Source organism: Sus scrofa, chromosome 13, assembly GCF_000003025.6.
Source record: "Sus scrofa isolate TJ Tabasco breed Duroc chromosome 13, Sscrofa11.1, whole genome shotgun sequence".
Lineage (NCBI taxonomy): Eukaryota > Metazoa > Chordata > Mammalia > Artiodactyla > Suidae > Sus > Sus scrofa.
Window position 1 is genome coordinate 202,200,397 of NC_010455.5, and position 24,402 is coordinate 202,224,798.

General features: G+C 46.1%; 1 protein-coding gene across 3 annotated transcripts in view; it reads right to left on the bottom strand.

Annotated features, from left to right (window-relative positions):
* The window catches only part of ERG (ERG, ETS transcription factor), a 303,336-nt gene that overhangs the window by 201,160 nt on the left and 77,774 nt on the right, over nt 1–24,402 (bottom strand). For all 3 annotated transcript variants that reach the window (XM_021068471.1, XM_021068469.1, XM_021068468.1), the window contains exons 2-3: nt 18,962–19,063; nt 6,560–6,638 (exon numbers count right to left, since the gene is read on the bottom strand). In XM_021068471.1, the coding sequence (XP_020924130.1) occupies nt 6,560–6,598 (39 nt within the window). In that variant the 5' untranslated portion in view covers nt 6,599–6,638; nt 18,962–19,063. The remainder of the gene's footprint in view (nt 1–6,559; nt 6,639–18,961; nt 19,064–24,402) is intronic.

The following is a 24,402-nucleotide window of genomic DNA, read 5'->3' on the forward strand; positions in this document are numbered from 1 at the left end:
GATTTTTTAGTCCTTCTCCACATGTGGAAGCAACTAGAAGCCAGAACAGAGAAACTGTTGACCCCACGCTCCACTGTTTGGGACTGATCCTCCCAGGAAACCAAGGGGAACAGGAGCCAGAGATGAGCTAGAAGCGAACACCAGAACTGGGCTGGGTCCCCTCTCCTGGGGAACAAAGGGTCGGCAGGACAGTGACCAACTCCAGGCATTTTTGGATGCAGTGGCACGTGAGCTGGACCCATGAGCCATCTGGTCCAAGGCACATGCTCTAAATCACCTGCACGCTCTGCCTAAAATAAGCAGCAAGGTGAGACCCCCCAGAAAGACCCTGGAGACTTCCTGGCTGTCTCCAGGCAAAAGCAGTGCTGGTGGAGCACTGAGCTATGAGCAGGATGGGGGCGGTGAGTTGGAAGCTGGTGGAGAGGAGCAGGGGAGACCCAGCCTCCGAGGACACGTGTTCGGGAACATGTGACCTGTGTCCTGGATGATGGGTGCTGTCACTTTATGGTCTCTTATTCCCACACCCACACTCCCAACCCATTGTGAGTACATGCAAGGCTTTGATAAATGTTTGTTGATTGAATGAATGAATGAGTGCATCAGATACATGCCCCTTATTGCAAAAGGATGCAGTGGAGCCACCCACAGAGACAAAGGCAGTGGAGTTACTCCACATAGAAATGACCGGAACTGGTGGAAAAGCCTCGTGTCCAGCTTGGGTGCAGACACAGCCTCTCACCACCATCAACCATCTCTTGACCAGAGCTGTCTCCCACCCTCCCAGCAGCTAGACCAGCACTGGAACGAGCCATCTCTAACATTAATGACTTGCTACAGTGCAGAAGGGTTCCCAGTGAGAAAGTGTCTTCCCGAATACGACACCACCTTGAGCTGATGCCAACACTACCTTCCCTTTCTCTTCTTTCAGGATCTTAACGTCTTTACTGTAAACACCACTCTTCACAAAAACAGGGTACGTGATACTGTGTAATTTAAGGCAGAAGAAGCAAATGCTCTTGCAGGCACTCCTCAGCCCACAACAGGACCTCAGAAGCCTCCCATCCCTCCCCAAAGCTCCCCCCTATAAAGCAATTTCTATCTGAATTATATACATATTGTGCCTTTGTTCTTCTTCGTGCCGCAGATGTGTCTCTGAAAAACATATGTTTTGTAGTTTTGCCTCTTTTTGATCTTTATATGCAGAATCATACTGTTATTTATTCTTCTGTGACCTTTTCTTCACTCAACCTTGAGAATCATGCACATTGAGGCACAGACACTGTAGAAGCTTGTACTTTATTTTTCAGTGCTGTATAGTATTCCATTGCAGGACTAGGCCCCCAAGTTACTTCTCTGTTCTCTTGGTGGCCATTTGGGTGGTTCTAGTTTTCAGCTTATGTATGTTTCCTGGCACTGGTATGCAGTAAGACTTCTACCCAAGGGTGAACTGCTGGGGCACGAGGGCCGGCCCATTGTTACTGTTAGGAGGTATCGCCAAACTGGTACCAAGGCACAACTGGTATTGTACCTACTTACCACCATGGTGGAGGAGAGGACCCTCTGTGCCACATTCAAACCTGAAGGCTAGAAACTGACATTTTCTGTATATTATTAGTATTGTTTCCCTTATCCTCTAACCATGTCTTAAGCAACCCGCCAACATGTCCCATATATGTCCTTATCCCCTCTGGTGTGGTCACCATATGTCTCAGATATGTACACATCCATGACAAGGACAAGATGCTGTTCGGGAAGCACATGTTTTCCTATACATAAGTAGCTTTGTGCCAGAGAGCATATGCTGTTTCAGATTTCTTTTCACTTAACTCAGTATTTGTTAACACACACCTGCGCTGCTCTGTGTATACTGGACATGCTGCTATCATGTCCTTGAGGTGGATGGGTTACCCCCATTTCACAGGCCATAATAGCTCACGACAGTTGGACACTCCGTGGGGTCTTGGTAAGTAACCTTAAGAACTCATTGAATCCTAATACTAAACCCACAAAGCAGGCACTTCTAGTTCACACAAGAGGAAAAGCAAGGAGTTCCCGCTGTGGCTCAGTGGAAATGAATCTGACTGGGAACCATGAGGTTGTGGGTTTGACCCTTGGCCTCGCTCAGTGGGTTAAGGATCCCGTGCTGCTGTGAGCTGTGGTGGAGGTCGCAGACACGGCTCAGATCTGGTGTGGCTGTGGCTGTGGCGGAGGCCTGCAGCTACAGCTCTGATTTGACCTCTAGCCTGGGAACCTCCATGTGCCACAGGGGTGGCCCTAAAAAGCAAGGAGCCAAGAGAGATCAAGGAAGTTGTAGGGCATCACCGAGGTGGTTAATGATAGAGCAGGATCTGAATCGAGTCCTAGGACACCAGGACCCTCACCCTTAACCATGACATGAACTTAGCTAAGAACACACAGCTCAGAGAGTTTGGGAACCAGCATCTCTAGGTCACAGAGCCAGTGGTCTAGGGGGTAGCACTAAAATTCAGACCCTTCCCCTCTCAGTCCTGTCTTCCTTTGGTCAGTTCCAAAACGTACCGAACTCCAAGTGGGTTGTTTGTGAACAAGAGAGTGAACGATTACAAAATGTACCTATCATAGGTCTCTCTAAAGCTATAAACCTGACTATGCTGCTGCTCCTGTTCATCTAGTGGCAGTAAATGAAGACATCAAAACGGAGCTCTCAGGAGAAAATGCAATGACAGAAATTGAGAATTCCTTGATCAGAATGAGAATTCATGACCAAGATATTTGTCAATTCCTAATAAAATGGATTTTCTAGCCTTTTTCCCCTGCTTGGGCTATAACAGAGAAGAACAGACCGGACTCCATGTCGGATCTATTCCTTCCGCTCTAATCCTTGTGCTCTGTTGCCTGGACTTAGTCAGGCTGGCTCTTGAGGTTGGGGAAAAGAAGACTGCCTAGAGCCTGAAATATATGGACAGCCCATCCTCAAGGCTCTGACCTTTAAAAATGTAACACTTTTCCATTCATACAGAGATAAAAAGTTGCAGAGGAGAAAGTAACAAGAGTCTTCCTAGAGGTTTACAGGGACATTGTGACCAGACCATGTGGGCAGCTGCAAGAACAAAGGATGCTGGTGCTAAGTTTGCAACAACCAGTCATAAAGAAGCCTGAGTTCTAACTCAGGTAAGATGGGTCTTTGGGACACTAGTCCACCATCTTCTCGGTTGGCTGGTTTTCCAAATAAAGTCGCTATTCCTTGCCCCAACAACTCGTCTTTAAATTTGTTGTCCTGCCATGTGGAGCAGGTGGAGCTTAGATTTGGTAACAGAGATAAGAATATGGGTCCATCTTTGGTCAGTTGTGAAAGGCACTCCCCCTCAGCAGAGTAGAGGCATGGTCACATGACCTAACCAGCTAGGAATGCACTGGTGTGACACTTACCATAATTTTTATTATAAGGAAGTGCTTAGAAGGGCCAGCAAAGCAAGACAAAACCAAATGTGCTTAATGACTCAGTATTCTTAGCAATAAAAACAAGCGAAAAATGCTTTTAAATTTCTGTTCGTTTTCTTTTTAAATCAATTGCCACAGTTGTTATATTACTGAAATCAAGAATATCTCATATTTCATAATTATTCATCATCCCTCTTTTTTAAAAACGACTTCTAGATCTTGAAACATAAGAAAGAGTGAAGGTAATTTGCTCCAGCAGAAAAGAACTATAGGAAATTAGGCAGAATACATTTCTTAAATACAAAAGGAGGCTTTCTTTCCTGCAAATCAGCCTATGGATGAATGTGAAGAGCACATAAAATCTTCATGGCTGTCTCCCTGCACACCTGCCATGTGCAGTCAATTCTATGGAGAATTCAAGTCCTCCCCAGATGAGAAAAACATTTCTGCAGCAATGAGCCAAAGAGAAAAATCTTCCACTACCAACATTAACCTATCAAGTGGAACCTATCACGTATCATTTGTAAGAACTTCCTCTCCTGGACATAAGAGCCGCCTTCCTCAGCCCAGAACCAGAAAATTCTCAGCACAGAAAACTGTGCTGAATAAATTTCCCAAATCGGGTATTTTAAGGAAACAGTGGAAGGCAATCTACTTTCCTGACCTCGTCATCGAGGACACCAATTTCATATATGGGGAGAAAAAAAAAAAGTCGTCCAGGAATAATTATTCAAATTCCAACAGGTAAAATTTGACAGGTCCACAAGGAAGAGTCGTTAATACAACAGCAGCAATTAATCTCTGCAACTCTCAGTTACCACATATCTTCAAAAGACACAGAAGCAATTTGAGTTGAAATCTGTTTTTAAGAAACTCTTGGGGTCACCATTTCTCATAATTATCCTTCATTTGTATGTACATGGGTCGACATGATAATAGGATGATCAGAGCTGAAAACAGAGCCCATTCCTGAGATCAAATACAGAACACTTCTGCCAGCTCTGTTCTATTTGCGCTCTAAGAATTAACTTTCGAAAACCTGCAATAATTTCTTGCCGACCTCATCCCTCCCTCTGGTTGGTTAGGGGAAAAAATACCAGTCCGAATGGATTTCAGTTGTTACTGTTCCTACCCTGAACTCTAGAAGGTATTTTCTTATATCACTTTTCTTTCCTGAGAGCTTTTGTTGGCTTCCTGCAGCTTCGTGGTCAACAGAGACGAAGAGAAAAAAGTCCTCTCCCCCCATGTGTATGTAGCATAGACACACGTACCAAACGTGTTCCTGATATTTCTGAAGAAACCAGTATCACATCCACCAGATTTCCCACTTGCGTTTCTGTAGACATAACAGCCATGCCCCAATAAACTATGACACAGAAATCAAATGACGGTGTCTTCCAGGGGTTCTGCTCCTCCCTGTCCTGGGATAAATTCAGAGTCCTCCACACCCCTGGATTCCCCATAGTCCTGACACTGCAGGAGCACCTGCGAAGCTCAGAGAATGCATTTACACTCATTACTTCCAGTTGCGACTTGTTTTTTACCTTTTCTTTTTAGGTCTGCACCTGCGGCATATGAAAGTTCCCAGGCTAGGGGTCGAATCGGAGCTGCAGCTGCCAGCCTACACCATAGCCACAGCAATGCCAGATCCGAGCCTTGTCTGTGACCTATGCCACAGCTCACAGCAATGCCAGATCCTTAACCTGCTGAGTGAGGCCAGGGATCGAACCCGCATCCTCACAGGCACTATGTTGGGTCCTTAACCTGCTGAGCCACAACGAGAATTCCTCTAATTCCATTTTCAAAGAAATCAAATATTTATGAATGTGAGTTGCACACATGGTACATAACACTCTCCCAAATATACTGCCTTTAAAGTGTGTGTGTGTGTGTGTGTGTGTTCACATGTGTGTGTGCATGTCACTTTGGAGGGCATTTTGTTGCAGTGCAAAAAAAAAAAAAAAAAAAAAAAGTCAATTTTCAATACCATAAAACTTCCTTCCCCTTATAAGCCACTTTTCATTTGCAATAAATGTTTTAGGTGGAGGATAAATTAGTAACATCGACGGGGCCATTAGCGGAAATGAATTTATATGAGGAAAGTCAAGAACTGGCAAGGTAGTGAGCCAGGTGGGCCAATGTAGACAGGTGAACCAGTCAGCCCAGGTGTAGACAGCCTATCTGGAGAATGTAGCTCGAGCCCAAACTTTTGCTATAACTTTTATTTGGATCAAGTGTATGAAAACCATCATCTCATTTCCTCCTGGTGGCTATAACCACGTGTACGCATAGTATTGAAAGGAGTGGGCCAGTTTCCTTTGGGGACTCGCCTTGGCTCGAACCTCAGTTCCCTGTTCTCACCTCCAGCGCCCCAGGAAGAGCTGTCAATGAGGAGGTGACGTGGGGCTGGGGGTGGAGGAGCAGGTGCAGGGTGACAAGCTGCTGACGTGTCAGCAGCTTACATAAAAGGACGGCCGAGTGTTGGAAACCCAAGCCCTCAGCCCCTCGTCTCTCCCTAGGCAACCCCAGCAAGTGTGGAGGAGATGGGATCTGAGCAGGAGTTAGACAACTTGGGATGTGGTTTTCGACGTTAACTCAGGGGTCAGCAGTCTTTTCCTGCGAAGAGCCCGACAGTAAATACTGTCAGTTTTGCAGCTCGCAGGGTCTGTGTGGGAAGGACCCGACTCTGCAGCAGCAGCGTGAGAGCAGCGCTAGACGTGATGGGGATGCGAGTGGGGCCATGGCTCCGTACGACATTCCTTCTGGACAATGAAATCTAAATGCCACCTAATGTACGTGCATCCTGCAGCAGGATCCTTCTTTTGATTTTTTTCAACCGCTGAAAAATGTGCAAACCCTGGCAAGTACCCTTTATAAAAGAGTTGGTATTACAGAGTAAACATGTCTTAAACACTCACTGAGAAATTGCAACCCCCCACGCCCCGCAAAAAAAAAAAAAAAAAAAAAAAAAGAAAAGAAAAGAAAAACATGAGACGCATTTTCTTTGCTCCTTGGGTGGGCTGGGGTGGCCCATGGCTGCAGGTTCCTGACCTCAGTGTTCAGTTATGGGTGGGCAGGCACCTGCGGAACATCAGCCAAGGCGAAGCCAGGGCAGCTTCCCGGCTGAGATGGGACCTACCTTGATGTGAGCTGCTGGGTCTGGAACAGTCTGAATCATGTCCTTCCGGAAGCCAGCTCAGGTACCATCCGTGCAGAACCTGAGACAGCCAGGAGACACAAGAGGCCACACAAACAGCAGTAAATAACCACGTTTCTGTGTTTTGTTCTCCGTTAGGGCTGGACTCAGCACAGCCATAGAAAAATGACCCAGCTCTGCCTTAAACATGCGCCTTTAGACACACGCAGTAAATGACTAGAATACCCACTTCTCTTCTGTTGGGACTATCACTGACTTTTAGCTCCTGCCCCCCAACCCTAATACGACAGGTCCCTCCAAACCCAAGTTCAATTCCATTCACACACAGCACTTCACTTGGACAGCATCTATGAGTGATGGCTTAAAGGATGAAATGAGACATGTTCTATTGTATTAGAGAATCAGACTTTTGGAGTTTCTAGTGAGATGAATGCCAGCTACACATCTTTAAGTTTCATGATTAAGCCCTTAATAAAGAGCATAGCTACTGTCCACTAAGTGCTGAAGCGGCAGCCCCAGGGCTAAGGACACCACACGAATTTCTCATTTAATCCTGATTACCACTCAGAGCTCACGTTCCCACTGTCCAGTTGGGCACATGGACACCCAGGAAAGTCACTGATTCATCCAGGACCCCCTGGTTAATAAGCAACAGAGCCAGGATTCAAGTCAGACTGGCCTGACTCCAAGGTCCACAAAAGTTTTGATTTGATGTAAGTTAACAGGTTTCACTCTGTATTTTGAAGATACTTTAATTCTTTTAAAATTTTAATTTAAATTTAAATAAATGAAATTTTAAGATGCACATAGAAAACCCTAAGGACTCCACACAGAAACTACTCAAACTGACAAATTCAGCAAAGGAGCAAGATCTAAGATTAACATTGAGAAATCGGGTGCATTTCTGCATACCAACAATGAAACAGCAGAAAAGGAGTATAGACAGTATCTTTTAAAATCGCATCATTTACTGTTAGTAGACTTTTTGATGATGGCCATTCTGGATAGGGGAAGGTGGTACCTCATAGCTGTTTTGATTTGCGTTTCTCTAATATTAGTGATGTGGAACATCTTTTCATGTGTTATTTAGCCATCTGTGTGTCTTCTTTGGAAAACTGTCTGTTTAGATCTTCTGCCCATTTTTTGATGGGATTGTTTGGTTTTTTGCTATTGAGCTACAGGAGGTGTTTATAAATTTTGGAAATTAATCCCTTGTCAGTCACTTCATTTGCAAATATTTTCTCCCATTCTATGGGTTGCCTTTTTGCTTTATTTAGTGTTTCCTTTGCTGTGCACAAACTTAAATGCCAGAGAGGGTGTGGCGAAAAGGGAACCTTATTGCACTGTTGGTGGGAATGTAAATTGGTGCAACCACTGTGGAAAACAGTATGGAGATTCCTCAGAAAACTAAAATAGAACTACCATTTGATCCAGCAATCCCACTCCTGGGCATCTATCCAGAGAAAACCATGACTTGAGAAGACACATGTACTCCAGTGTTCATTGGAGTACTATATATAATAGCTAAGATATGGAAACGACATAAATGTCCACTAACAGAGGAGTGGATAAAGAAGAGGTGGTACATATGCACAATGGAATATTCCTCAGCCATTAAAGGAAAGAAGTAACAGCATTTGCAGCAACATGGATGGACCTAGAAATTACCATGCTAAATGAAGTTAGACAGTGAGACACCAACGTCATATGCTATCACTTACACGTGGAATCTAAAAAAAGGACACAATGCACTTCTTTGCAGAACAGATACTGACTCACAGACTTTGAAAAACTTATGGTTTCCAAATGAGACAGGTTGGGCGGTGGGGGACGGGCTGGGAGTTTGGGATGGAAATGCTATAAAATTGGGTTGTGATGATCACTGTACACCTATAAATGTAATAAAATTCACTGAGTGATTTAAAAAAAATTTTTTACAAATTGCATCAAAAAACTAAGTATCTAGGACTAAATCTGACCAAGAAGGTGAAAGATTTATACCCTGGGAACTATAAAGATTAATAAAGGTAATTAAAGAGGATTCAAAGAAATGGAAAGATATCCCATGCTCCTGGATTGGAAGAATTAATATTGTTAAAATGGCCATACCACCCAAAGCCATCTACAGATTCAATGCAATCCCTATCAAATTACCTTTAACATTTTTCAAAGAACTAGAACAAACAACTCCCAAATTTATACAGAACCATAAAAGACCCAGAATCACCAAAGAATCCTGAAGGAAAAAAAAAAAAAAGCAGAAAGCATAACTTTTCCAGACTTCAGACAATATTACAAAGCTACAGTAATCCAGACAGTGTGGTACTGCTACAAAAACAGATATACGGACCAATGGAACAAAAAAGCCCAGAAATAAACCCAGACAATGACAATCAATTAATATTCAACAAAGAAGGCAAGAATATAAAATGAGAAAAGAGGAGTTCCTGTCGTGGCTCAGCGGTTAACAAATCTGACTAGCATCCATGAAGATGCAGGTTTAATCTCTGGCCTCACCCAGTGGGTTAAGGATCTGGCATTGCCGTGAGCTGTGGTGTAGGCTGGCAGCTACAGCACCAATTCGATCCCTAGCCTGGAAATCTCCATGTGCTGCAGGTGTGGTCCTAAAAAGCAAAAATAAAATAAAATAAAATAAAATAAAATGAGAAAAGAAGAGACTCTTCAGCAAGCTGCAAGTAAATCAATGAAGCTGGAACACACCCTCACACCATGCACAAAATGGTTTCAAAACTTAAGCATAAAACATGACACATAAAACTCCTAGAAGAGAACATAGGCAAAATATTCTCTGACAGAAATCATACAAATATTTTCTTAGTCAGTCTCCCAAGGCAATAGAAATAAAAACAAAAATAGGGAGTTCCTGTCATGGCACAATGGAAACTAATCCGACTAGGAACCACAAGGTTGCAGGTTCGATCCCTGGCCTTGCTCAGTGGGTTAAGGATCTGGCATTGCTGTGAGATGGAGTGTAAGTGGCAGATGCTGCTCAGATCCTGTATTGCTGTGGCTGTGGTATAAGCCGGCAGCTGTAGCTCCGATTTGACCCCTAGCCTGGGAACCTCCATATGCCATGGATGTGGCCCTAAAAAGACAAAAGAAAAAAAAAAGAAAAAGAAATAAAACCAAAAATAAACAAATGGGACCGAATCAAACTTACAAGCTTTTGCACAGCAAAGGAAACCATTAAAAAAAGTGAAAAGACAACCTACAGAATGGGAAGAAATAGTTATAAAAGATGCAACCAACAAGAGCTTAATCTTTAAAATATACAAACAACTCATACAACTCAATAACAACAAAAAAAATAGCCCAATTGAAAAATGGGCAGAAGACCTAAATAGACATTTCTCCAAAGAAGACATATGGATATGGTCAGTAGGCACATGAAAAGATGCTCAGCATTAGGAATTATCAGAGAAATGCAAATCAAAACTATGAGGGACCACCTCATGCCGGTCAGAATGGCCAACATTAATACATCTCCAAATAACAAATGCTGAAGAGGGTGCGGAGAAAACAGAACCCTCACGCTGTTTATGGGAATGTAAACTGGTACAACCACTATGGAAAACAGTATGGAGGTTCCTCAGAAAACTAAGTATAGAACAACCACATGACCCAGCAATCCTACTCCTGGGCATATATCCAGACAAAACTATAATTCAAAAAGACACATGCACCCGTATGTTCACTGCAGCACTATTCTCAATAGCCAAGGCATGGAAACAACCTAAATGTCCACTGACAGATGAATGGATCAAGAAGATGTGGTACAGATATACAACAGAATAATACTCAGCCATAAAAAGAACAAAATAGGAGTTCCCCGTCATGGCTCAGTGGTTAACGAATCCGACTAGGAACTATGAGGTTGCGGGTTCGATCCCTGGCCTTGCTCAGTGGGTTAAGGATCCGGCGTTGCCGTGAGCTGTGGTGTAGGTTGCAGACGCGGCTCGGATCCCGCGTTGCTGTGGCTCTGGCATAGGCTGGTGGCTACAGCTGCAATTGGACCCCTAGCCTGGGAACCTCCATATGCCGTGGGAGCAGCCCTAGAAATGGCAAAAAGACAAATAAATAAATAAATAAATAAATAAATAAATAAATAAATAAAATAAAATAAAAATAAAAAGAACAAAATAATGCCATTTTTAGCAACATGGATTCAACTAGATATTATCATACTAAGTGAAGTAAGTCAGAAAAAGAAAGACAAATCCAGTATGGTATCACTTATATGTGGAATCTAAAATAAGGCATAAATGAACCTGTCTAGAAAGCAGAAAGACTCACAGACATAGAGAACAGACTTGTGGTTGCCAAGGGGGAGGGGGAGGGAGAGGGAGGGAGGGGGAGTTTGGGGTGAGTAGATGCAAACTATTCCACTTAGAATGGATAAGCGATGAGCTCCTGCTGCGCGGCACAGGGACCTCTATCCAACCCCTTGGGAGAGACCCTGTTGGAAGTTAGCATGAGAAAGGGAATGTACGTAAATGTATGATCGGATCACTTTGTTGTGCAGCAGAAATTGGCACAACATGGAAAATGAACTATATTTTAACAGGAGTTCCCCTTGTGGCTCAGCAGTAATGAACCCGACTAGTACCCATGAGGATGAGGGTTCTATCCCTGGCCTCCATCAGTGTGTTAAGGGTCCTGTGTTGCTATGGCCTTGGTGTAGGCCGGCAGCTGCAGCTCTGATTTGACCTCTAGCCTGGAAACTTCTATATGCTGCAGGTGTAGCCCTAAAAAGAAAAAAACAAAAAACAAACACCTATACCATAAAACCTTTTAACAAATTTTAAGATGCCTGTAGTCTAGAGATACATACTTCATCCCATATATTCCTTTTTTCAGATGATAAACCATTTCTGGTTCTTGTGAGCTTGCCCCTCTGCATCCCAGAGCTGCTCTCCACATGCCCCACCTCCGCCCTGCCCCATCCCACCCTGAGGGCTGACCCCTACAGACGGCCCAGCAGGGCTCCCTCACCTTCTGGCATCATCAAGTTTGATCAGTGGGACACCATCTAGAGACCAGGGGATGGGAGGTGAGAAGAATAGGGTACTTCTTCCCCACACCCACCCCAGGCTCCCTCCACACTCTGGCCAGAGCTGGACCCCAAGGTGACCTCTCCCATCCTCGGGACGCTCCCCCAAGGTTCCAGGCTCCAGGAACCTTTCCCCAACCAATCTTTGCTTCTCTGTAGGTCTCATCCATCAGTTGTCTTCTGGCACTTTTTTCTTTTTCTTTCTCTTTTTTTTTTCTTTTTTTTTTTTTTTTTTTTTGCTTTTTAGGGCTGCACCCATGGCATATGGAAGTTTCCAGGCTAGGGGTCTCATCAGAGCTACAGCTGCCAGTCGATGCCACAGCAATGCCAGATTCAAGCCGTGTCTGCGACCTGTACCACAGCTCACACAACGCCAGATCCTTAACCCACTGAGCGAGGCCAGGGACTCCTAGTTGGACTCGTTTCTGCTGCACCACGATGGGAACTCCCGAAAATGCCTTTTCTAATTTATGGTTTTTGGTACCACGATTTTTTTTAAATTAACTGTTACTTTTGTGTGTTTTCTTCTTTGTAAATCGGGCCTATAACTCTTAGCAGTAGTAAACCACAAAATAAATACAACTAGCTTGATTGCAGGACAACAGGCTCAAAGGCTGACCTTGCAGTTTGCTACTGAACACCCGATTCCAGGGATACGCCAGGAGCCAAGAAATCTGCATTTCCAGCTTTCTGAACCTCTCGAGGTGCAAACACACTCACTTCCAGCACAGACGGGCTTCTCCTGAGAAGCCCTCAGCTCCAGATCCGTGTGCTGGGGGTCCGTCCCCCCAAAAGATCAGGGGAGCCTGGCCATCCAAGAAGCTGACAGTTGGGGAACCTCAGATGCTATTTTTCACTACAGCCAAATTTCGTGATCTGGGAAACTATGCTAGTTTTTCCCCTAAGTCTAAAGCAAATCCTTTTGGGGGATAAGAGATGCTAAAAATGCAAAAGGAATGAAGCACTGTCATGAAATTGGAATGGGCAGCTGTGGAAGGTAACCCACACTCCTGGCCCAGAGGGAGAGGAGAGGCTGAGAGGTGGGGGGGCCTTGCCAAGGTCTCTTGGGGTTGGGTCCTCTTGTCAGGAAGCCTTCGAGTCCCCCAAGACGCCCTCCCAGGGGGGCAGAAGTCACCCCCGGAAAACACCCGTCTTCTCTGAGGGTCATTCGGCCCAGCACAGGTCCATCCAGCCGCCTCCTGACAAAAGGACCTTAGGCTCTGGGGGACCGCTCTGGCCGCAGATTTCAGCATCTCTCTGGGGTCGCTCACTCAGCATAATCCCCGCCCCTCCCCCATGCTGCCACTCAAGTCCACGAGCCCAAACTTGTCCCCTGCCCACCACGCTCAGCTGCCTCAAGGGCTGCCTGTGATCCAGAGAACAGGGTTGCTTTGGCGTCCTCAGCCAAACAGAAACAGAAGCTTTCCCTTCCTGCCTCTGGGAACCCCATTCCCTGGCTCCAGGGCAGCACAGCCAGGTGGTAAAGGCCCCAGGTGGGTGCCCAGGTGAGCCCTGCACCAGATACCAGGCCCCCAAGGAAGCCATCCGCGTGTTCCAGAACGGTCATCTCTCAGATGAGAGCAGCGCCTGCCCACATTAAAGAAGGAGAACTGTCAGAGTCCCCTGTGTAGCTCAGGGGATTAAGAACCTGACTAGTATCCATGAGGATGCGGGTCCAATCCCTGGCCTAGATCAGTGGGTTAAGGATCCGGCGTTGCCTTGAGCTGTGGTGTAGGTGGCAGACGCGGCTCGGATCTGGCGTTGCTGTGGCTGTGCTGTAGGCTGGCAGCTACAGCTCCCATTAGACCCCTAGCCTGGGAACCTCCATTTGCTGCGGGTGCGGCCCTAAAAAGAAAAACAACAAACCAAGCAAGCAAAAACGAGTTTGGAAACTGAAGAGGAACCAAGAAGCTTCTACCAGAAGATTCTGTGGGCTTCCCGAGCCCTTCCCAGGAGCAAGTGACTTCTCACTTCACACGATGGGACCCTGCCAGCCTGCTGGGGATTCCAAACACCAATGAAATGGGATCGACACACTGGATATCCAAGACCACAGAAATGGCATAAAAGTTACAAAGGCCATTTGATCTGTAACCACGCAAGATATCAACTTAACGAGTGTTTATATCTGGTGTCTTTTATGGGGAAATGCTGGGTACTTGCAACGCATAAAGATGAAACTGTGGGCAAGAGGACATAGAGATTCCAGATGCCACAGAGTCCCACAAGGGATGGAGATGGGGGAACCAGGCACAAAGATACGAAGACGTCAGTCCTGAGGGCAGGCAGCCCCTGGCGGTGCCCAGCAGGGCAAGGCTGATACCGAGAGGAAGACGAGAGCTGACACGTGGATGGTCAAGAAGGTGCCTCCAAGGAGCATTGAAGAACGAGAGGCACATGGATTGGCAGGAAGGCATGGAAGCAGGGATCAAATTTCCTCCCAGCTCCCCCCGGCTCAGGGAGCCTGAGGACGCTACTCTAACACCCATCACCACCAGTATCAGCATCATCAAGCATCAATCCAGGGGTTTCTCAACACTCGCTGTGAACGAGGCTGCATCTTCCAAACTGGAGCAGCCAACAAGCAATGCACCCAAAGCCCAGGAGGATGAAGGTCTTGGCATCTTTCTCATGCCTCCTCCCTCCCTCGACTCGTTCTGCAGTCGTTCTGCGCATGCTCTTTTTTGCCCATTGAGAGGCATTTTATGGCCTTTTTTAAGAGCACTTCCAGTCCACTTTTGTGTTTCTAATGATCATTTCTCAAATATTTAGTCGATGATGAATGACCTGGTGCTTTTATATCACCATGGGAGCCTTTTATTTTCTATTTCGCTTGCCCTTGAACCCTTGGGGAACTTGAATTCATGTTGTCTAAAAATCCTTTCTTTAATAGGTATTTCTTGCAAGACATTCCTTTGGTGACGTGTATGCTTATGACTTTGGATTTCACAATCCAGTATTGTTTTATGACGGCGTAGCTTGAAAAAGGAAACACTCCCTTCTTCATTCTTGTTTCTGAAATGCCAATGGCCCTAAACAGAAACAAACATTTGATCTGCATTGTCTTAGCTATAATTGCCTTCAGTGTGGACTGGCACGCAGGACCCCAAGGAAAATGGGCATTTTATAGTTAGGGGATCAAAGCTGCAAAATGCTTAAGAGAAGACTTGACTATCTGCAGGGCTGGGGAGAGACCCCTCTTCTCTTTCCAGCCCAGTTCTGTCCTGTTTGCGAGGCCCCCACACAGTCATGGGGACACTCCAGTCCACGTGGCAACACTGGGTCAGAGGGTGGCCCTACCGGTCATCCTTCGGATCTGGAGAAACACACACAGGACCTTCCCAAGGACAGGGACTTCACGAAAGGGGCCTGCAAGGGCTGGAAAGATGCTCACGCCAGTCTGGGCAGGGGCTCTGGGTTCGCAGGCACCTCAAGGGCAGTGTGGAGGGGGGATGGGCAAGGGAAGGCCCTGGAAGCTTGGGGGACAGGGCTCTCGTGGAGGGCAGCATCTCCCAGCAGAGGCCCAGCATCAGAGGGCGGATGGAACCCAGCCCTGGTTTTCCTCTTCAGATCTAGAAAAGGTCGCTCCACCTTGGATGGGCTTTAGTGACACATCAGTCAAATGGGGATCGTAGGACGGAGTATAATAAAAATCATACTTTGCCTTTGTTGCCAGGTCCTGGCACAGAGGTCTTAAACCCTGGGAACCTCCTGGGTGATCAAGGTGACAGGAGCATGTTTTGTTCTGATGCGGTGACTCTCAGGGAACCCCTCAAGAGCTTCAGGACCGTCTCAGAACCACCAAGCCTGGACCAGGACCTGGACCATTGAGCCCGATCCCCTCCTTTGGAGAAGGAGGCAGGACTGGAGTCTGAATTCGTGATCCATCTCGCCTGGGGGAGGAAATCTTCATAAAAACCCCTGAAGGACAGGATCCGGAGAGCTTCCTAGTTGAGGGCATCCACGTGCTAAGAGAGGGGTGCCCCCCAACTCCGCAGAGACCAAGGCTCCTGTGCCCGGAACCTTTCTGGATCTTGCCCTCTGAACCTCCACTTTGGGCTCATCTGTGCCCTTTATAATCGGCTGGAATAGGAGGTACAGCGCTGCCCTGAGTTCTGGGGATCCCTAAGCAGGGGGATTGTGCGGGCCCCCAGGGCTACAGCCAAGGTGCACAGAAAGGTGGGTAGCCTGGGGACCAGACCCTTTCCACGGGCCTCTGACGTGGGGGGCGGGTTCGTGGGAGCCTTTAGCCTGCGGTGTCAGGCACTAACTCGAAAGAGTCTCAGAATGGACTCAAATGGTCGGATACTCAGTTGGCATCGAGGAGCTGGAAAAACTGGCCGACGGTGTTAGGAAAGACACCACCTATTTGATGTCAGGAGGGGGAAAGAGCCTCAATTACCACCTCCAAATTAAGGTTCAGTGGTTCACACAGGTGTAAACACAAGATCTGGCCGGGCTCTGCTCCAGCTGGTTAGCACCTGGGTTGAACCCCTGCTTGGCCGATCTCCCCCACGTACTCCCTCAGGCCTTGGTGGGTAATAGATTGAACGATACCTCCAAAACCTCTCACAGGGCTGGGCCCATAGTGAGCACTGAGCAAAGTGCTGATCATGGCCGGGGGTGTGAGGGGGGGGCAGAGGGGGGGAAGGGAGAAAGCAAAGATGCTGATAGTGTATAAAATCTTGCAACTTTGAGGGGCCTCGTTCTCAAGAACTAAATGGCCAGTTTTTCATAAGGGCCCTTTGTCCTTCGTTTTAAAACAGAGTTTTTTTTAATTTCAGGCTCACTAGTCATTAAGTGAAGACATTTAGGCAAAATGGCTCTAAGCAAACTCAGGATAATGGATCCATTCACTGCATGGACCCGTCATCAGGCACACTCGTTCTAGATGAGTGGGTATCAGGCAGGTCAGCCTTCTACCAGCAAAACCTACGCTGAGTACTGGGAGGAGCGGGAGGTAAGGGAGACGCCCCCCGCCGAGGGCCTATGATTTAAGGAGGTGCCCCCTCCCAGGCTCCTGCAGTGCACAGCCAGCAGCTAAGAGGGAGCACCCCCCTGGGAAGGAAAAACATGGAGTGTTTAAAACAGATGATTAACGAGAACCTACTGCAGAGCGCAGGAAAACCTACTCAATAACCTACGTGGGAAGAAAGAATGGCTGTATTTACATGTATGACTGCCTCACTCCGCTGTACACCTGAAGCTAATACAACACTGCCAGTCAACTAGAGTCCAATAAGATTCTATTTAAAAAAAAAAAATAAGAGGGGATACCCCCTTAAACTCTGCGTCTTGCTTGGCTTACCCCCCTCCCAGGCCTGGCGCCCGCAGGAGAGACCAGAGGGGGATGGGAGTCTGAGAAACCAAAGGCACCTTAGGTTTGCCTAAAAAATGAGAAACTGAAGCCCATCAGTAGAGGACGGCTGATCTTCCCACGTGAACACAAGTCACTATTGCAACGGGTTGAACTGCATCCATCACACAACCCTTGACACGTTGGAGTCCAAACCCCCAGCAGCTCAGAACGTGACCTTATGAGGAGAGAGGGTCTTTCTAGAGGTCATGAGGTGAAAGTGGGGTCCCTAGGGTGGGCTGTAACCCAATAAGACAGCGGTCATTTTTGTCTTACACAAAAGGGAAATGTGGACGTGGGGACCTGAATATTGGGAAGACAATGTGAAGATGCAGAGAGAAGATGACCACCAAGAAGCCAAGGAGAGAGGCCCGAAAGAGAGGCTTCCACCAACCCTCAGACGAGACCAACCTTGACCCCACCTTGACCTCATACATCTGGCTTCCAGAGCTGGGAGCAAAGAAATCTCTGGGGTCTAAGCCCCCCAGTCAGTGATGCTTTGTTATAGAGCCGCCCTGCAGACTAATACCCTTTGATGGTCAATATTTTAACTGCAGTATCTTAACTGATGAAGATGACAGGTCCTGAGATGGGGGCATGGCAGCAGGAACCACATCCAGACTCACCTGGACACCAGCTCTGCTCAGGTTGAATGTAGGCAGAGGAGAGAGACACGTTCTGTGGCCTAAGGGAGGGTTTTACAAACCCTGAGAGCTTAGGGCCCCACCATAACCTCTTCCAACCCCTGCAAGGCCTTTTTCTTTTTTAAATTAAAGTATGGCTGATTTATAATGCTGTGCCAATCTCTGCTGTTGAGCAAAGTGACCCAAGGCACATACAGAAGCACGTACTTACCCATTCTTTTTCTCATTATCTTCTATCATGGTCCATCCCAAGAGACTAGATAGAGGTCCCTGTGCTGTACAGCAGGACCTCACTGCTTATCCATTCTAAATGCAATAGTTTGCATCTACCAATCCCAACCTCCCAGTCCATCCCTCTCCCTCCCCCTCCCCCTCCCCCTTGGCAGCCACAGGTCTGCTCTCCGTGTCTGGAATGCTTTTTTAAGGGAAGCCTGACAGTCCCAAACGAAGGGGAGGGTTTTGTAGATAAAGCGCTGAAATCCTCCACCTTTATTTTATCTTCTTTTTTGCAGAGTTACTGAAGGCAGAGACTCATTCCTTGCGTGTGCCACTTGAAATGAGGTTTCGATTGAATTCAGGTGAAACAACTATAAACTAGCTACAAAGTAAAGCTAGTAATGGGACAGAAAGATACATCTACGGCCATCATAAGAGCACCGGTCCATAGACCTTGTTGGTGGCACTTCGATTCTTCTAGAAGGAATGGGAGAAAGTGGAAGGCAGTGAAGAAAGGAGGAGCCGTGGTGACTAAAGTGCTTGGAAAGCAGTGATTTTTATTTAATTAAATTAATTAATTTATTGATTTATTGATTGCTTTTTAGGGCCTTACCTGAAGCATATGGAATTTCCCAGGTTGGGGTCAAATTGGAGCGGCAGCTGCCAGCCTACACCACAGCCACGGCAACACCAGATCCAAGCCACATCTGCAACCTACACTGCACCGCACAGCAACACTGGATCCTTAACCCACCGAGGGAGGCCAGGGTTTGAACCTGCATCCTCATGGATACTAGTTGGGTTTATAACCCGCTGAGCCACAACATGAACTCCTGAAAGCAGTGATTTTTTAAAAAGCTACAATGTTGGGGGCAGGAACAGGTCATGGCTGGGTGAGGTCCTCTTATTTGTGGGGGAAAACAATGGAACCAATATCGCCCCTCAAAGTACAGCAAACGACCCAAGGGAAGGTCTTTGGAGTGTGGGGACCACAGATATCAAATAATAAAGATACAAAATCTTTACATAGTCACATGTTTTTTATAAAAAATTATTGACTAGGAAGGGGTAGAGTTATGGGATTTTTTTTTTTTCACCTTTAATTATTCTTGACTTCTCCATCTTTTTTCTCTGTGAGTCATTTGTCTTGCTTCTGGTCAACACGGCTTTTCCTGGATCTTCAGAGATCTTGGAACAACCTGAAAGAGAATTTCAATATATTAAACCTTGGGGTTTTTTTCCCAAAGATTAAAACCAAGGATCCACTGGACATTTTGCAACAGAACCCATTTCTAAAACATTATTTTAAAATATCCTCAGAGTTCCCATGGTGGCTCAGCAGTTTCCAACCCTACTAGTATCCATGAGGATTCAAGTTCAATCCCTGGCCTTGCTCAGTGGGTTAAGGATTCGGTGTTGCCCTGAGCTGTGGTGTAGGTCTCAGACACAGCTTGGATCCTGTTTTGCTGTGGCTGTGGTGTAGGCCAGCAGCTGCAGCTCTGATTCAACCCCTAGCCTGGGAACTTTCACATGCCACGGATGCTACCATAAAAAGCAAAAAATAAAATAAAATAAAATATCCTAAAAGGGGGATGAACTTAAAATCCTTCCCTTTAAAAAAAAAAAAGCGGGGGGCGGCATTGGGGGCAATGGTGCTCCAAGAGAAATTCAGCATTAAGAAGCAAAAATTAGGAATGAAATGAAGACCAAGGCTGAACTGACCTACTGAAGCCCACCTATACTTCTCCAAAGCAAATGTTCTGAAAATGTTTTCCTTTCCTTATAGCCCCCAACTTTAGTAACAACGGTTTCCCCAGATCACTATCTGACCACTTTTCTCTGCTCAAAACAAAGAGCTTGGGGTTTATTCAACATCCTGAGAAGTATAATTAGACAACTGCTTTAGTCCCAGGAAAGAAACAGTCCTTTTTAATTTGTAGATGCTATAAGAATCCATATTTTTAAAAAAAGATTAGAGCACTACCATACCAAAAGAAAAAAAATTTTTTTTTAGAATATGCCTGTTGGCACAGCTCGAAAATCCAATCTCTTTTTTTGGAGATACAGGAATTTCCGTGCTTATGCAACTTTCCAAGTAAAATATCCAATCCCAAAATATGCAGTACATTTAATAGCATCCCCACAACATGACAAATTGCAAATGGCAGCTTTTTCGGTTGAAAAATGTTTCCAAATTAGAAAATGCCTTAAGAAGTGCATCAAAATCAATATTTGCAATGGGCGATATTATTTATAAACGGTTCCACAGCCTCCCACTCCACCCAAAAGGGCCCCCAGCCAGCACCACCTGAAGGCTGTGGGTCTGTGCACTGGGACCTTTAATCCAAAGGGCCCAACTGGCAGGCAAAGTGTTTGCGGGGTATGGAAATTTCAAATTCTCGGGGGGAAATTACAGTACGAAACCATATATAGTCTGATTCCAACACTGTAAAAAAAAAAAAAAAAAACAATGAATGAAAAGCAATGGGGAGACAGGAAGCACAGGAGAAAAGCTCTGAGGAAGTGCGTGAAATTGATCCCGGAAGTGGTCTTTGAGTTTCCAGTGTGGATTGCGGGATGCCGTATTTTCTTCTTTATAATTGTGGGCCTTTTCCACCTTTTCAGAACCAAGAATGTTCATCTTGATGAAGAGAAGGGAACTAAGAATAAGCACCGTATAATCCTAAACACATTGCCAAGTGCTTCCTTCATGGGGATGTAGGAGAAGCTTCCAGCCTCATGGAGCCCAGGGCCTCCCGTGCTCAGTGACAGGCTGCTTAGCAGGAAAGGGGCGGGGGACACAGCAGCGAATGAGGTCATGCTTTGCATGGCTGCAAAGATCTTGAGTTAATGAAGGCGTTTCCAAATTTCTTTTTCTCTAAATCCAAGAGCCAATATTGATTATGACTTGGTTAAATGCTCTCCGTGGACACGTGGTTAAAATATAATGTAGTTTCCAACGGCTGCAAAGGGAACACAAGTTTTAAAAGCCTGGGCTAAAATTTCCTTGCACTGTGTCATCCTATAGTTCACTTCTGTGCCAAAACCTCTTCTATGCCAAAAGAATAACTTGATTTATGATGGAAGATTGTTGGAGCTGATTTAAAGACAAGAGCAAATCCCAGAGAAGATTCTATTAAATATATGCAATGAGTTCTTTTAAATTAGCATTATAATGTCATTAATTTCATTTATCCAGAGGGCATTTATCTGACAACATAAATTATCCGTAACCCGGCTGAGAAGCCACAAAGGATCCAAAAAGATGTCACATAGTCTGGGGAGAAGGAAGATTTGCCAGAGAAAGGCACGCTACCAGCCGCGTGAGGTAACAGCCGGCCCCATCAAAGCAGAAAAGTCAGAAAATTATGCAAACCAGACTCAAGAACTCAAAAAACACAGCCATCTGAGAACTTTCGTATGAAAGCCAACTGCTCAAGCCCACTGAAGAGCCCCTGGTCCTGCAGGAAGCAGAGGACAAGGAACGTGGCACCCAGCCCCACCCCAGTCAAGGGCTCCGAAGCCCATCACCCCCGGATCCCATGAGCCCCATGTTCTACACGGTAGGAGAACCCACATAATCGTGATTGCTGGAAAATTCTCACTGGAAACGACGGTCAAGCCAAGTATACCTGAGCATCCCACAGGCAAGTTTAATTTGCAAAGCACCTGTGGTGCTCAGAGAGGCCAGGGCTCAAAGCCAGGTGAGTGGTGACCACCAGCACCCAGCAGGCTGCTCTTGACCTCAGTTTGCCCATCTGCCAGCATGGGTTAGAGAGAGATGGTACACGTCTGATGAGACAGTGTTTGTGGCAGCGCTAAGGGGACAGCCGCAGGGCATCATACGACCGGGAACTTGCAACCTCTCGTTCCCCACAAGAAGCCAACAAGAAGCTGCTCCCACACACAGATTTTCCTGGCCACCATGTGTCAGCAACAGCGAATGGTGCATTAGCTGAGGTCAGCTCCTTGGAGGATGGAAAATGAGCTGTCCCAGACTGCCCCAGAGAGCTGCCCTCTGGACAGAAAACACCCTGGCCCTTGAGTGAACAGGAGCCATCTTTGGTGAGGTTCCACTCGCCCCAGCAATGCCAGGGAATGTGATGGGGAACAGCCATGGAGGAGCCCATTCTTTCACTTAGAGCCCTCTCCCCACAGGGGGCAAATGCAGCCGACACACTGGCTGCCCCCTTCTCCTGACAGGAAACCCAACCTTGCTTGGGTGTGCAGCCCACCTCTGACATGCCTGGGGAAGGCTGACCCTGCCCCAGCTTCAGCGGCAAATCCTATCAGGGCACCCCCTGCTTCTGGCTGGCTTAGGGATGAGCACGGGATACACCTCAACACGGAGCGGAGTGACTAGGAGACTCCTGGAGAAAGGCTCTCTGCCGACTAAGCAAGGTCCTATGATATCGTACTATCTGCGTGATACTTGGAACTGGGACAGTCATCCTAGGACCACAAGAGGAGGGAGCCTGAGGATAAAACCAATATGCTGAGATGTCAGGGAAGAAGCGAAGGCAACCCCTGGATTCTGCTCCAGGCGGGGAAGAGCAGAATTCATCAACCCTAAAGGCACAAAGCATCATGTGCCCTGCAGGCCTGTGCAAGAGAGTCACCTTCCTCTCTTTAACCCCCGTATCAACTCCGACAAACATGCTGAATACGCTTTTCTGTTCTAATTTTTAAATAAAAGGATCTGCTGGAAATTATCCCAGCCCATAAATCTCCCTATTTACATTTATTTTATTTTATTTTTTATTGACGTGTAATTGATCTACACCATCACGTTAGCACAGTGATCCAGTTATACATATATATGTATATTTATATCCACATACACATATTGCTTTTCTTTTACAGATTCTTTCTGCTTATATGTTATTACGAAATACTGATTATGTTCCCTGTGCTATACGGTAGGTCCTTGTTGCTTATCTGTTTTACATACAGTAGTGCAGTAGTGTGTATATGTTAATCCCAGATTCCTAATTTATCCCTCCCCAACCCCCTTTTCCCTTTCGTAGCCGTAAGTTTGTTTTCTATGGCTGTGGTTACTTACAAAATTATATCTAAGACTTGGGAAACAAATAACTGTTATCAAGATAACTGATCTACCTCAGTCTACACATGCATTGAGTGTGCAGTCACTAAAGGTGACACAGAACGGTGCCCTCAATAAACAAAGGGTTTGATGGGGGGATTACCCTTCTAGTTAATGACTGATTGGAGGCGGAATGTGATGAGGGTCATCAGAGAAATACGAAAGAGGCGGCGATTCCATCAGGCAGCACGGAGTGATACTGCCTCTTCAAAGTAACCACTACACCAGGGGCCCCTAGTCTTCAACATGAATGGGAAGGAAAGTGTGCAAGCAGAGGCAATAAATGAGCAGAAGGATGAACGTGAAAGGGCGAGCAGGAGAGGCACACTGTAGGGGATCTTCTGCTCTCAGAACACAGCTCAGAAATGTTGACTGACTTATCCCCGACATTGAGAAATTATGTTGATATTTGTCTCTTTCCATGGTCTAAACTCAACTTGCTCTTCAAATCCATTCATTTATTCCACTGCGCCTCCATCTATCCATCCATTATCCGTCATCCATCATCCATCCATTCAGCCATCCATCTATCCATCCATCATCCATCCATCTCCATCAATCTATCTACCTATCATCCACCCATTATCTATTCATCCATTCGCCCATCCATTATCCAACCATCCATCATCCTTTATCTATCATCTATTATCCACCCATTCATCCATCAATCTATCCATCCATCCACCCATCTATCCAACATGCACTAAGTCAGTTTCCTCCAGATGCAATCACTGGACTAGAGTGATTTTCCATGAGTTCAGAGTCTAGTGGGAAAGACAAGGCTGTGTAACAATCACAAATACCAACTCCTTCATTGCCTTGTCTGAATCTCCAGCTACAGAATAACTCCCTTGAGGGAGTCCTTTAGGCAGAATACAATTGAGGACAGCACCTGAACTATTTGAGAGACTGGAGGAGGAAAATTAGACAGCCAAGAACACAGGGGGGAGCAGTTAGAGAATTAGGAGAAAGCTAGAAAAGATCCAAGTCCTGGATGCCAAAGAGGGACATTTAGTAAGGCAGAAACGGTGCAGAATACCGACCTACAGAGAGCTGAGAAGAATGAGAACTGCAATCAACCAATCACACGTGTTGATAAAAAGGTACTAGATTCGGCAAGCCAAAACTGCTCGGTGACTTCAATGTTACCAGTTTCCAAAGGTCTAGTAGCGGATGGTTGGGAGGCTATGTGAAGATCAACACACGCTATTCAGGGAAGGCTCTGAGCAACAGAGAAATGAAAGGGGAGAGTGGTTCACGGATAAAAAGCAGTAACGCGTTCACTTAGCCAGCAACTGTGGTGTGCCTACTGTGCTTCAGAAACTTCCCAGCTGGGGCTGCCACTGTGCACAAGACTCAGTCCAAGAAGAAGTCCAAGACTCAGTCGTACCATCCAACTAGGAAGAAGGTTTATCTTATCTGCCTAGTTGGTTT